The sequence below is a fragment of the Mus caroli genome, unplaced genomic scaffold (genome assembly GCF_978045245.1).
Source record: "Mus caroli unplaced genomic scaffold, Mus_caroli_1 scaffold_5, whole genome shotgun sequence".
Classification (NCBI taxonomy): domain Eukaryota; kingdom Metazoa; phylum Chordata; class Mammalia; order Rodentia; family Muridae; genus Mus; species Mus caroli.
The window spans coordinates 12,238,855-12,254,200 of NW_028227260.1; the positions used below are offsets into that span (position 1 = coordinate 12,238,855).

Sequence of the window (15,346 nt, forward strand, 5' to 3'; positions counted from 1 at the left end):
GTCTGTGGCCATGTCAGTAACGAATAACATCTGGCCCTCCTAGGACTCTAAGACAAAATACTCTCTCCAGTCACTATAAAATCCCTTCTTTGCAAGTAATCAGTTCCACCACCATGTTTTGGAAGAGCCAGGCACACAGATGTGGTCCATTGATATTTACAGGACTGAACAAGGCATACACTAGGGGCAGGATTCTACCACATGCTTTAGGTAGCCGAGTATCTGCAATGGGGCACATCACCTAGCCCAAGGAGCTCATCTTAGGCCCCAGAAAGTTCCCAGGAAGAATGCCACATGTATCTTGAAGGCTCAACAAGACCTACTGACTTTCAAATTTTGACTGAAGAGATAGAATGGTACAAATCTTTGAGAGTCAAAATTATCTTGATCTATCTTCATTCCTCTTAATAACTATTTACCACCCACCTCTGTATCAGGAAAAGCCTTTAAAAAATATATTGAGTAGATCACTAGGATTTGCCAAACCATTAGCTAAGAATGTCATCAGAGAACATCTAAAACCTATAGCAGAGATTTTTCGGAGTTGCCCATAACCTGTTGTTCCCACTGAAGTATTGTGTAAAAGCCTTGGTTTATGAGTTTCTTTTGTTTTGTGGCTATAAAAAAGCTCATGTAACTGTTTCTCTATTGGAACATGTCATGCAGATCAACCTAAATGCATGTTCCCAGGCCTTGATCACTCATATTTGTCTCAGCAGAGACTATCTCTCTGAGAGCTATGGTTTTCTGTCAAGGGCTTCAGCATTATTCTTAAAATACACTGTCCAGTGTGGTTACCAATAGGCACACGTGACTCCTGAGCACTAGGAAATGTGGCTGCTACTCTAAACTGAGATTCATAATACATGAAAACCACATACGACACTGTAAGGATATCACACTGAGAAAAAGTACAGCATCTTTTTAATAATTTTACAGAGATTACATATATAAAAGGTTTTATGTACATATACTGATGTAAATACATTAAAATGAGCTTCCATTTTTTAATGTGGTCTCCAGAAGATTTTCAATCATATACTGGTTCATGTGATTTTTCTATTGGATCACACTGTTCTAAAATGAAACTAATCTTTCCCCATCTACTCACCTAGTCTGCTGCCTGAAATATCTATAGAAAGGTATTCTAGAGGTCTGAAAGTTGCTCTAGAAAGATTCTGAGGTATTTGAGCAAACATGTCAGGCTGGAGAGATGGCTCAGCGGTTAAGAGTGCGCACTGCTCTTGCAGAGGACTGGAGTTCAGATCCCAACATAGCCACATCAGATGGCTCATACATGACTAGTACTCCAGTTACCAGGACTCCAAAGCCTCTGATCTCTGCAGGCACCTGAATTCACATGCATATATCTCCATAAAAACATACACACACACACACACACACACACACACACACACACACACACACTTAGAAATAATTTTTTTTTTAAAAAAAAAAGATGTCTTGAGGAGTCCAACATAAGTTAGTTTAGTGACTGTTCCTGGAAGATCCAGGAATCCCTGATGTGCTTTAGTTAGCATTCCTGGGGCCTGAGGTCACCTAACCTGTGCCAATATGGACAAACTCTAGTTTTGCATGTTGGCACCATGCACATGGCAGAAAAGAATCAAACCCATATGAAAAACACAGAAAAATTCTGATTCTATCTTGTGCTGCCAGTCTACTCATGGAAGATCTAAGGACACACGTTTGTGTGCTTTTTAATAGAGACGCTTTAATAGCATACGCTTTCCGAGGTATATAAGGATTTAGGGTAATTAAGGAAACTCACTCTTTGTCCTGCTGTCCATCTCTGTCTTCGACGGGTCTGGAGTTGATGTAGCTGGAGGTAACTTCTTCCCAATTGTCTGCGGAGAGAATAAGGCAATTGACACATCAGGACGATTCACTTCATTAATCAAAGGGGCAAAATCAAATTCACAATGAGAAAATCCCCAGATGTGGCTCTAAAAACCACAGCCATTAGTTGAGGCTGTTCTGCAGATAGGCTGCCACATATTAATAGGTCTTCCCCCACAGTGACCAACATGGGGGTAAAATAGGTAAGAGAGAGGTAAAATAATAGAGAAGGCTCTTGATACTTTCTATTTCTCTTTTTCTCTTGATACGTTTTACAGGTCTGCTATTATTTTTAACAGACAAAAAGGTCCAGTTTCCTTTATGACAAGTTGATCACATTTATGGAGGCCCAGTGTCTGGCCATTGCAGACACTCCAGAATAACTCCATAGGGGAAGAATGGAAATATGTGGACAGAAATGAAGGGGGGAATCACAGGGAAAAGAGCTGGTGGAAAAGGTGGGCAAAGAGGGAGGTGGAGAGTCAAGCAGAAGCTAGACTGTCCAGACCCATCTGGGCCTTATATTAATTCCTTCTTATCATTAGAGATTTCACTTACTTTGTGGAATATGAGCAACATAGTCTAGTACTTTTTTGAAAGAACCCAGCTATCTCCTAAAACTAAAGTAAGGAGGGTCTTCATCTCTATTCTTACCAGTTGGTTAGTCCTCCAAGGCCTAAAAGGGTCCATGCCTCAGATGCTATGCGCAATGATTTGTTTTATTAAAACATATGTACACACACATGTGCACACATGCACGCTTGCACACAAACATACACACACACACACACACACACACACACACACACACACACACATACACACACCCTTTGTGTTTGCTCTGACTTCCCTTCTCTTTCATTTGTAGTGGACTTTCTTATTATTTATGAGTCATCCACAGGAAAAACCGAATACTGTCTCTGCCTGAAGATGTTCCTAAAACCACAGGCTACCCAGCGTCCAGAACCCAAATCAGACACATGAACAAACCCAACGGTTCTGAGCTGAGGGCTGTTCCCACTCTTCTTTCTGCCAGTGTTCCCATGTAAACATGATTAATGCCCAATGAAAAGTGTCCACTGATAAGAGAGAAACAGTTGTCACTACCAAATAGCCAGGTCAACTGACATCCCAACAATGAAGTCACTGGGAAAACCAAACTATTCTATGTCCCTTGAACATAGGAGGAGTAATAAGCTGTGTCATTTAAAAACTGCCATGGTTGGTATTTTTCTTCAAATGAAACTCAACTGCCATTTATTTTTATTTGAAAAGGTTCTTCATGTTGCAAACATTGAAACTAGTATTAAATATGCATAAATTACAGAAAGAGGAAAAGATAAACCAAATCTTCAGACCTTCCTGAATTTTTAAAAACGTTTGTGACAGAAAGACTTTCTATTTTACATGGTGACAATTTTATTTAGTGCCACAAGGCTTTCTGTATTTGGAGGAAAAAAAAAACAGAAAACCCTAAATAATATGCCACCTTCCACCACTAAGTACTCAGTTGAATACTATTTTATGATTCTATGAAAGTGTTAAGAAAGATGAAAAAAAAGTTGATGTTCTTCTGCTAGAAGGTCACATTTTATGAAGAAACAGTTTGGGGATCATATTGATAGGTGAGGAGGGAACCCGGAAGTTCTGGAACCATCAATCAATCACCCCTGCCACAGGGCTGGAAGCACATCGGCCAATCTCCTTGCCTCTCCTTTTGGGCAGGGAAGGCTGGAATAAAGATCTCCTCCCATTACCACAACTAGGAAGAAGCAAACAAAACCAGCCTAGCTTTGCTCACACTCCTAGAACAAACAAATGAACAAATAACCTGTTCACTCTGCTTTTTTTTTTTTTTTCTCTTCATTGTTTCAGAAAATCCAGTGCACTGGCTTCCATGGGTCCCAGCAATATGGATCATGATAAAGTCCATATTATGCTTCTCTTCTGGGGAATGGTGAACTTCAAATCCTTCATCTTTGCGAGCCAGTAAGTCTAGAAGGTTCCTCTCAACCTAGTCTGATCCCATAGGGATGCCAAAGACAGGAAGCACAGTGATACATCTCCATTTGCTAGAAGCGACACTGGCTAGTTAACTAACTGGCAATGCCAGAAAACTTGTCAGCCAGGTACATTCCCAGGCCCTGCCCCAGACTTTCCCAATCAGAAACCCTGGGGATGGTGCCAAGCAGTCTCTGAGAAAACACACCTCCATAGGAGTCTGATACATGCTCCAGTTTAAGAACCATTGACCTTGATGGAGCAGGAATTCTATTAGGGAGAATTAAATGCCCTTATTGGATTAAATCTCAGTGCCTGTTTGCATACCAAGATACAGCATAAAACATTTTTAATGCTTCCTCCCCTCTCCTTTCTCTCCCTCTCCACAACATGCTCGCCACTTTCTCTTTTCTCACTGATTTAAGAACGTCATGCTGCTATTTAGACTACACATATTTATCTATGTCATATATAACTGAAGCTCAGCTACAAAACAGGCACACATAGACACATACAAATAAAACAGGGACTCTCACACACACCTACTAGTGTACCTGGAAAACATCAAAGGGTAGGCTTATCCTTGGCTGTGCCAGAGGACTCGGGCCCTCCTCTTGAAGCCTCTTCCACAGAATGGCAACTTCTCCCCCTTGTAAGTATAGTAAGAAAGATGTTTTGTCCAGGCTAAGCAGCAGTGAGGCACTTGGGGGCTGGTCTGACATGGCACAGGACAGTTCCTGAGAGGTCAGCTAGCAGCCTCATCTCACTGAGTGACTTCAGAAGGAACAAACCCTCAACTTCTTACTCTCTGCCTTCGCCCAACATTTCTCAGCACAAGCACCCATGTTGACCTTATGTGCTTCTGTCCTGACCCAGAAGCCACTACTAGGAACAGCAGTGAATACACATAATGAGAAACACAGAGCTGAATATGCCACAAATAGCCTATTGCTTTGGATATGCCTAAGACTGAGTACTTACCACACCGGTATCACTTTTTGTCTGTCTTATCTACATCCCAAACTCCATTTAAAATCTAATTTACGGGCTAAAGAGATGGGTTAGTAATTAAGAGCATCAAACTGCTCTCGCAGAAGAGGAAGAGCCAGGTTTGGTTCTTAGCACCTATATCAGGTGGCTAACCTGTAACTTCAGCTCCAGGAAGCCCAATAGCCTCTGGACTCTGAGGGTATCTGTACAAATGTTGCACATAAAAATTCATATAGGCACACAATAGATGCATAAATAAAAATAAGAAATATCTTAAAAAAAAAAACAAAACCAGGAATGAAGAGATAGTTCTGTGCTTAAGAGCACATACTACCCTTGAAGGGAACACAGATTCTAGTCCCAGCACCCTCTGAGCAGTTCACAACTATCTGTAACTCCAGTTCTGGGGGATATGGTGCACTCTGCTGGCCTCTAAGGGCATTGTGTGACCATAGTTTACATCCATGCAAACAAAGCACACACACACACACACACACACACACACACACACACACACACACATATATATATATATATATATATATACATGTAATTTTAAAAACAAAACCTAATTTCTAAAAGCTATCAGAAAACCGCTTCCTTTGAATAATGATATTAATCCATCTTTCTCAAATTCTTGCCAAGATCACAAGGGAAACTAGGGGAGGGATGTTGTTTATAGGAGTTTCCTATGGATGTGTTCCTCACTCCATCAGACCCAGCAAGACAGCATCAGAACAGATAAGTACCATATGATTTCAATTAGTAGAGCAAGTAACTTTTTCCCTTTTACATGCCAAGATAAAGACTGGTTTGAGTCCAGGGAAATCCAGTTTGCAAATGATGAATGTATCTGTTTCTCGTTGTGACCGTGGAATATGAACACAGCATGCTGCTCAAGTAATTGCTATAAAATCGTTCCTCTGCTGTAATAATTCAGATGCAAAATCCCCCGAGTGTAAGAAGTTTCTAATTGCAGGACAATACTTAAATTCCACTTCTACAAGTCCCCTTTCCAAAGACATAGAACTCTTGCAATCCAAAGGCAGTCAGGATGACTGGGGCAGGGGTGGTGGCTCCCTGCATCTGAGCAGTTGGCAGGGCCTCCCTGTCCATAGGTCAGACTTTCTGGCAACTCTTCTAGAAATATATGATGGTCTGAGAAACTACATATAGCCATTACTCATGCACCTCACACAAAGCCAAATACATGGGTAAAATCCAAGATCAAAGATAGCTCTTACATGATGTTCTTTATACAACAATCTGACAGTATTCTTTCTCTTCCTGTCCATTATGGATTCATTAGGGCCTATTCAATATGAAGCAAGAAAACAGAGCAAAAGGCAGCAAGCTGTGGAGCTCTGACACAACAACGTTTTGGGGCTGGTTTTCCACAGTAGTGTACTGAGGGATACCCAAGAGGGTACTATGGTTACCTTTATCCTACTTATCTCTAGGATGTGGAGAGATACAAAGTACAGGACACAGGGATGGAGGGGCAGCACAACACCATATCTACATGTAACTGTATCTGCAGCTTTTCAGTTTTTGTTTTCTACGAAAACTCTCCTCTTTCTTTTCACACATCCTTTTATGAACACCTATAACTGATGGCATTATGGAAAGTCTTCTTGGCTTTCAGTAGGGAGGGGTAGGAGCTGAGCATGTCAGGGCCAGAAAAGAATGAGTACAAAGAGCTGTCTTTACAATGGAGTGCCTTGTGGGCTCCCACTAGAAGGCTTCTCAGTTACGCGTTTAACTGTTGATCTGCCTGCATTTGGTGGACCTCACTTCAACTGTATGTCAAGAACAAAAGATATGCCCCAGTAAAACACAACTTGGAGTTTTACAAATAAAAGGCACGGTCCAGTACAGTGAAGAAGAACATTTGTAGTTCTAGGCCAGGGTCAGGTTTCCTTTTGACATACCTCTTGTGTTGGTATGTCAATTACAACATTTAGGGGAACCTTCTCTGAAGCCTATATTTTTAAAGGTGACTATAAGAAAAACAAAAGGTTAAGAATAATCTTCTGGTCATGATGGCACATGCCTGTAAATCCCAGCACATGGGAAAGCTGAGGCAAGAGGATTGTTGAATTCAAGGCCAGCTTTAGAAGCATAGCAAAACCCAGTCTCCAAAAGGCAGAAAAATAAATAAATAAATAAAAGTAAAAAGTATTCAAAGATACTTCTCTTTTTTTCCTGATTATGAAGTTGACTTAAGAGATATTCAGATGATTTTCATTTGCCTGAGTTATCTTGCAATTTTAGAATCCAAATTCTGTTAACCTGAGTTGGCTTGAAATTTTAGAATCCCAGTTCTGTTGAAGCTCTTTGCCTGACCACAGTTAAAGCCTTGTCTGAAGCACAGCTGCTTTACAAGCCCTTGTTAACTTTAACACATTGGGCAGGATAGTACTTTTGTTTCAGAAATTGAGCAGGACCTAGATGTTCATTATTTTCTTATTTCACAAAATCTGAGCTTAGTACGTGGTTGCTGGGGCAAGCAGGGTGCTAGGGATAGCATGCCATCCTCACCCTAGCATAAGCAACCAACCATGTCAAGTACAAAGACAGGGGATGTCCTGCTTGACAAATCAGAGGACTCCTCTCCTTCCAAGAACCCCACTGTTTTAGTCATTGTCATACATCAGTACTCCACAGCTTGGTCAATGGTAACAGCACTCTGCTGACATTGATCAATCAATGTTTTCCTAGGCTCCATCACATTTCTTTTAATGCACACACAAATGTCTGTACTTGCACACACATATGCATATGCACAAACACACATATTTCACCCTGAAATAATCTTCAGAAGTGTGTTCTCCTACAATGCACGACTTACCAACTAACCACCAAAACACCTAATCCCTAACTTGTTAAATGTGGAAACCACTGAATATAGGACTGTTTTAAGTCCTATAGTTATCATTAAGCTTTATCCTTAAGTTTCTCTCAGTGTGTTCAGTCTTCTCCAAGCATAGAACTTCTTTGACAGCCACTAAGACACCACAAGAATGAGTAGTCTACAGAACTAGTAGGTGAACACCATCCTTTTCCTAAGTTTTCCTCCCTATCTTCTCTGTGTCCTAGGATCATGACTTGAAACTGGCCTTCAATGGCAATTGTCATTATACCTCCCAGTGAATCCAACAATAGAGTTTGAAGTGCATATTCCTTCCTTCCTCTTTGATTCGGATCTAGATCCTATAACTTGCTCAGGGATTACATCAATCATTTTTCAGACAAAGATCCATTGATCTATCATAAGACAATTTTCAAACACCCTTTACACCTCTTAACGCACCCGCATAAAAGCAATCAGAACATGTATTGCTATTTTATTACTGCTCATGCAGATCCACGAAGAAGAAATATGAGGATTCATTTCTAATTTTTACACCATGCTATACCTCCTAACAGTTCCTATCTTCTACCTCTCAAGACTAATAGCAAACTTTCTCTAAATACAGCATGACCTCTTAACCGAACTTGGGAGTCTTCCATCAGGGCTTCCAGCATTTCCTCTTTTAATCTGTCCATAAAAAGGCTTTACTATCTATCATTCTATTACCTATGTGTGTGCATATACATATATATATATACACACAGATGAAATGCTTGTGTCTATATATGTATAAGTGCATATACACATATGTATATATGAATGAGAGAGAGAGAGAGAGAGAGAGAGAGAGAGAGAGAGAGAGAATGAGAGAGAATGAGAGAGAATGAGAGTGTTGCTTGTGTAAAGAATTTGAGCCAGGCTCTGTTATTTATCATTGACTCTATTTCCTGCCAGGATGTGATTTGGCTCATTTGTCTGTTTATTGAACACCTCTAAAAGCTATGCCTTTAAAATGTAAAAGAGCGATACAACAGGAAGAGGAAGGGTGATGACTGTCTCTTTGTGAAATCCAAATAACACTTGCAGTTAGCTGAGGCTTCTACCCAGGCTTCAGTGCTCAATGAGATGCAGCATATAATTCAGAGAATATTAAAATCATAGGCATTGGCTCTCCAAATATCTAACAATACATGAAAATACTGTCTGTATTTTACCCACACTGTTCCCAGGAGAGGACCCTGAATGCCAGCTTGTTAAAGGATCATCTTATTCAAAGAATATGAGCAAGTCAAAGTGAATGTCCATTGCCATGACACTTTTACAAAATACAACCTGTCATTATACTTTGGGAGACTATTTTTGCTGTTATAACAGATAAAAGAAAAATTATAAACACTCCTTCTCATTATCCCAGAATGGTTCCCTCTCCTTTTTTGATTAACAATGCCTTCATTTTACATCATTTAGAAGTTTTAGGAAGAGAATGGATAGGTAAGGGAGAGAAAGAATGGAATGGTAGATGTAGCAAATATGTCTGGTTTGTCATGCTTTAACATCAAACATGGACCAAGCCACAATGTTCCCAGGAAGCAGCTAAATTAATTCACACACAAGAATCCACTCTACTTTATGTGTTTCTTTATATAATCAAAGCATAGTCCAGGCTAACCCTCTCACCAACCTGGGAATGGCATCTCCTTACCTAGTATAATTGAGTACACCTTACATGTAAGATTCCAATAGAGCCCAGCAGGTAATATATCAGCTTTAACCAACATCTTCTATAGGCATGAATCTCATAGTTACTCATGATATTTTTCTATGTAAAGCATACTTGAAGGCAAAGCCACGTTTTAGTCAGTTTTCTTTTAGAACACTAAAAAGAACACTTGCCTTGGTAGTGAATTCTATTCTGGCTACTACATATATAAACATGAAAGGCTCAGAGTCCTAGATCATCAATAAGTTTGAGATTAGCAGTAGGGTCCAGTTCATTAGATATACATCACATAGTGCAAAGAGATAGATGGTATAATAAAGGCATGTACAGATAGAGGGGAAAATAGTTGTTAGCCAATCTACATGAGGAAATAAGCCTCAAAGATGGCAGCAGTGAGGCTTGTGCTAAATTCAGAAAGATGAGTGGGAGGTGGCCTAAGAATGTAGTAGAAAGGGTGTTTTAGTTGAATAAAAAGCAAGGAAATAAGGCAAAACTGGATGCAGGAGTTGGGTGTAGTGGGTATACTCAAGAGACTGAGGTAGGAGACTCACTTGAGTCATGAGCAGATGTTCACAATGTGATGTGGGCGGAAGCACACACATTAAGAAGGAGATAGAGAGAGTAGCTCTAGGCCCACAAGCCAGCTAGGTAAGTTAGAGCCACTGTTATAGTAATGTGTGGCTTATTCTTAAGACATCTGGTCACTAGGAAAAGTAAAGAGAAGTGCGATGATCCAATTTGGGGTGTTAAGAACGATGAGAAATGATGAAGAAACAAAAGGCTAAAGTAAAGAGACGGTGGCGAAGCAACACTGTCCTCTGCTTAAAGTCCTGAAACCATGCTTGCCTGGCTACAGCTCACAGCAGCTACAGGCGCAAAAACAGTGACTGCAAACTGGTACAACTATGGCCGAAACATTTCCGATGTTGTGATGCTCTTGAGTCTACGTGTATGCATATTTGGAGTGCCAACCATATGCAAAACGACAACAGTTAAGTTCCCACTCAGAGGAGTTGGTCAGAGAGATGAGTCCCAGGGTTTGGGGGCCTGATGGAAAGGGTCAGAGAAGATGTACTTCTCTGTGCTCTGCTGCTAGTGCCAAGACTTAGTGGCAAAATAATAGGTCTGTAATAGCTCTGAACATTTCACTTCCTGTGAAAACACCAGTCAATCTCCCATTTGAAAACTAAGACTTAAAAAAAATCACATAGACACATGAGAAGCTCTTGACAGATATAAGAACACCATCGTTTTCATCTGACAAATTTAAAGTAAATTGTTTAATCAAGTTTGACTCCAAAATTGTTTTCCCAGAATGTATTTCCAGAAAGCTTTCTGTTCTTCAGAGCAGAGAAGGAAAATGAAGCAGCCTCAGTCCAAAAACAAATCACACTTAGAGCCATGATTTGCTGCATTGTTTTCAAGTAGAACCACAATCTTAAAAAAAGAAAAAGAAAAAAAAAAGAAAAGAAAAGAAGAGAAAAGAAAAGAGCCTAGAGTACGCAATAGAGTACTATTGAGACTTAAAAAGGCAATTCTGCTACCATAACATGAATGATTCTGGTGGATATTATACTAGGTGAATTAAGGCAGTCATAAAAAAATAGAAATGGGGGGGGGAACTCTGCTGTATCTGTGGAGCCTACATCCATAGATACAAATACTTCAGAGTTTAAATATTTGGGAAAGGTACTGCCTCTGTGTTAAATCATCAGACCTTCTTGTTATCATTTTCTAAACAATGCAGTATAACTATTTATATTTTATATATGAGATGAACATCATCGATTTTTTTCCATTAGGGGGCAATTCCTATAAACAATCCCACATAAATATCAAAGGATGACTACATTATCTAATTCTATTTATTCTGCACAGCTAGGAGTCCAACCCTAACATTAAAGCACAATCCGAGCTATCTTCTTATATATGTTATCTACATCTGCCTCAGTCTTAGGTGAAATAGCTCTATAAAAGATAATTTACTGATTCCATGAAGCCCTTCTTCAAATCTGGCTAATATTAAAGTAGTGCTGACCTTAATGCTGTAAGATTCATTCGTTACTTACATCACCAGCTACACTAGTGCTAAAGAATAATGCACGTTTTAAAAATCATATGGGCTCCCCTAACTTACAGAAGGGCAGAGGGAATACATGTAGACTTCTTTGAGGACTGAGGAGATAGCTCAATCCCTAAAGTGCTTGTTGTGTAAGCAGGAGACCCTGAGGTCGACCCTCAGAGTTCACAGAGAAAGCCTGGTGGGGTTGTGCACACTTGTAATCCCAGCACTGGGGAGGCAGAAAACCAGGGGCTCACTGGCCAGCCAGTCTAGTGTAATCAGTAAGCTCCAGGTCCCTCTGAAATGCTGCCTCAAAAGCAAGGTGAACATCAATCCTAAGAAACAACACAGGAACTAGACCCCTGGTCTCAAGACATTCATGCACAAACATGTAGACACACAAAATATTTTAAAAGCCTTTCTGGTATTATTTCTAGATATTGCTTTGTACTATGAAAAATGAATTTAGGTCATATATGGATTGAAAATGGGAGTTTCCTGGTGGTGAGGTACACAACTGACATGTCTTCTGTGTACATAGCAGCATACTTAGGAAGGTGACTTCAGAATATCTCAAGAATAGAAATCCCAGTGGGGCATGTTGGAAACAGGTCTGCAATTCTAGCATTTGGGAGGTGGATGGAGGAGGATGGTAAGCTTGGGGCTAGCTAGAGCTATACAGAGTTAAAAGAAACAGTGGGGGTGTAGAGAAGGCTCATCAACAAAAAGTGTATACTGCTCTTGTAAGAGGACCTGAGTTTGATTCCCAGAACTGATGTCTGGTGACTCCCAATAAGTATAGCTCCAAGGGTATCTAATGCCTCACAGGTACCAGTAGTTACACGCATGCATGCACACACACACACACACACACACACACACACAAACACACACACACTTAAACACAGTAAAGTAAGTCATTAAAAATAACAAGGTACTGGAGATATGGTTCAGCAGTAAAGAGCAATAGTGGCTGCTCTTCCAAAGGACCCAGGTTGGATTCCCAGCACCTACAAAAGTGGCTTAAAACATCTGTAATTCCAGTTCAGGGGATCCAATATCTTCTGGTCTCTGTAGGTGCCAAGCACACATTGGTGCATATACATACAAGAAGGCAAAATGCCTATACACATAATAAAATACAAATAAAAATAGAAGAAATATCAAAATAAATAGTCAAGAAAAATGAAGGATCTGTAAAGAGAGGTCGACTTAACTTAAAATCTGGGCATTCTAGTCCTAAGTGAACAGGACATATTCAACAATGGGGCAAATCAAACCCATATTTTGTGCCTTCCCAAGAAAATGTCTTAGGTGGCAAAGACAGAAGTGCCCTCCCATGCCTGAGGAGCTCTCATTGTCCACAACCTTGGCTTTCTGACTACTACTTTCTGTTTGTTTCATTAACTAGGATGACGACATGATGGGGGAGGGCTGCCCTGGGCACCTCTAAATCCTTCCAAGTGTCCCAGGCATTAGATAAGCTTAATATATAATACCTTTGTCAAACAGCCATTTACCATCCATCAGAAAACAGTCATAAAGTGGTGCTAGGGACATCATAATGAAACAAATAAACCAATCCTTTCTTTTGGCATCTAGTGGTAAGTTTTATACTGAGGAGAAATGGTCTCTAAAAAGCAACTTCACTGGCTGTGTGATCTTGGGAAATTACTTCCCTTCTCCAGATGCCAGTTTCCTCTTTTAAAATGAAGCCAATGATAAAAATGTTATGGATTTTTCTAGAAGGATACAATGACAGGTGTGTAACGTGCTTAGATTTTGCTGAATTACAAACTCAGTCTAGCCATACAGACTGCTCAAGGGCTAAACAGCTTGCCACACAAGTTCAAAGACTTAAGTTCTGATCCCAGAAACCCACATTAAATGCCTGGAAAGCTGGCAGTACTAGTCTCAGAAGGGGCAGATAGTGGTCCCCAGAGCAAGCCTCCTAGTAAGACTAACCATATTGGTGAGGTAGTTTGTTTGAGAGACACTGCCTCAATGAAGAAGTTAAAGATCAATAGAAGATGATTCCCAACAGCAGCCTCGGGCTTCTACATGCATGCTCACACATGTGCACAAATATGTTCATACAAAAATGCATGCATTTATACATATAGACACACACACACATGAAAAATGGAAAAATCAATCATCAGAATACCTCTATGTGAATTCAACTTTGAAAGAGTGCTCTATTAGACAGTTTTTTTCTCATAGTAGGCTAGCCACCCATTCCTTTGCTTGGGGGTTGGAAAACAGCTTTTAGAAGACAGCCACAGAGCAAAGACAAGCCTAGAGGACACGGATAAATCTGGATGCTGGGAAGGGATTAAAAGTCGTATCTATTGGTACAGAGCTGCTGCTGGGAGAAGATTAGTGCAGGAGAGGGGAACTGAGGTGGGTCAAAGCCCACAACCCACAGACATTTCCAGTCAATAAAGGTGGCCTCTCCAGTGAGTGCTCAGAACAACATCCCAGAGGACCCTCCAAGTGTGTGTCCATGCCAGCTGCTTCTGGCTCCATCCAAACTGTTATCTACTGTTGATGATGGGAAAACAACAAGGCGTGTGTCTGGGGAAAACGGCCTGTTGTCTGAGAACAGAAAGCCTTTTATTGAGAGTTTTGGTACTCAGCAGCAAACACACCACCATAGAAAACTATCCCAAATGATCTTTTTCAAAGTTTGGCACCCATTCTGTAATGGATGAGGAAATTCTAAATTACTGGACCAAATAGATACTCCTCCCAAGGTAACGGGCCAAATGAGACCACACACTCACATCGTACAGATTTTTAAAGCCACTTGGAAACTACTAGCAGATACTGAACACAAACCATTGAATTCATAATCCTCTACCTGGAAGTGGCCATGCCTCACGCCAAAAGCCACACTGAAAGGCTTCTTTGAAGATTAGCAAGGAGGCTAGTGAGATAGCTCAGTGGTAAAGCTGTCTGCCGCCATGCCTGATGCCTGATGACTGAGTTCCACCTCCAAGACACACATAGTGGAAGGAGAGGACTGACTCCAGCAAGTCATCTACATGTGCACACATGCATGTGTATAAACACATGCGCACACACGCGCAAACGCATGCACACATATACACACACATGAGACAGAGAGAGACAGAGAGGGCATCAGCTAGAAAGTGCTGGAACACTGTCCAGATCCTATGTAGGATATCAGAAACTCAACAAACCTTTTAAGCAATGCAGACTACTGTGTAACTTACCTGGCCCTGATTGTTGTCAAGGAAGCATTTTATCCTGACCTGTACTGTAGAAAATGTCAATACAACACTGATAGGAGTCGCTGCACTCCACCAATTCTAGTTCTCTGAGATCCTCCATGGATCTGCAGCCTTAAAACAGAACCTCGAGGGCCAGTGAGATGGCTCAGGGGGTAAAGGTGTTTGTGACCAAACCTGACCACCTGAGTTTTACATGCTAGAAGGAGAGAACGTACTCCCTCAAGTTGTCTTCTGATCTCCACACACATGCTATGCCAAGCATAACCCCACTGTCTCTAACACACAATAGGGGAGGGAAAGAAAGAATAAATATGAACGTGTGAATACAAAATAAAATAAATAAATGTTCTTTCTTTCTTTCTTTCTTTCTTTCTTTCTTTCTTTCTTTCGTTTCTTTCTTTCTTTCTTTCTTTTTGGTTTTTCGAGACAGGGTTTCTCTATGTAGCCCAGGCTGTCCTGGAACTTTCTCTGTAGACCAAGCTGGCCCCAAACTCACAGAGATCCATCTGTCCTTGCCTCCCTCGCAAGTGCTGGGATTAAAGGTGTATGCCACCACTGCCTAGCTATGAATGAAAATTTTTAGAAGTTTTCAAACAGGGGCT

General features: G+C 40.7%; 1 protein-coding gene across 6 annotated transcripts in view; it reads right to left on the reverse strand.

The window, feature by feature from the left end:
- Window positions 1–15,346, reverse strand: part of Sh3kbp1 (SH3 domain containing kinase binding protein 1) — a 358,871-nt gene that overhangs the window by 120,855 nt on the left and 222,670 nt on the right. For all 6 annotated transcript variants that reach the window (XM_029473429.2, XM_029473430.2, XM_029473431.2 and 3 more), the window contains one exon: window positions 1,793–1,868. In XM_029473429.2, coding sequence (XP_029329289.1) covers window positions 1,793–1,868 — 76 coding nt within the window. The remainder of the gene's footprint in view (window positions 1–1,792; window positions 1,869–15,346) is intronic.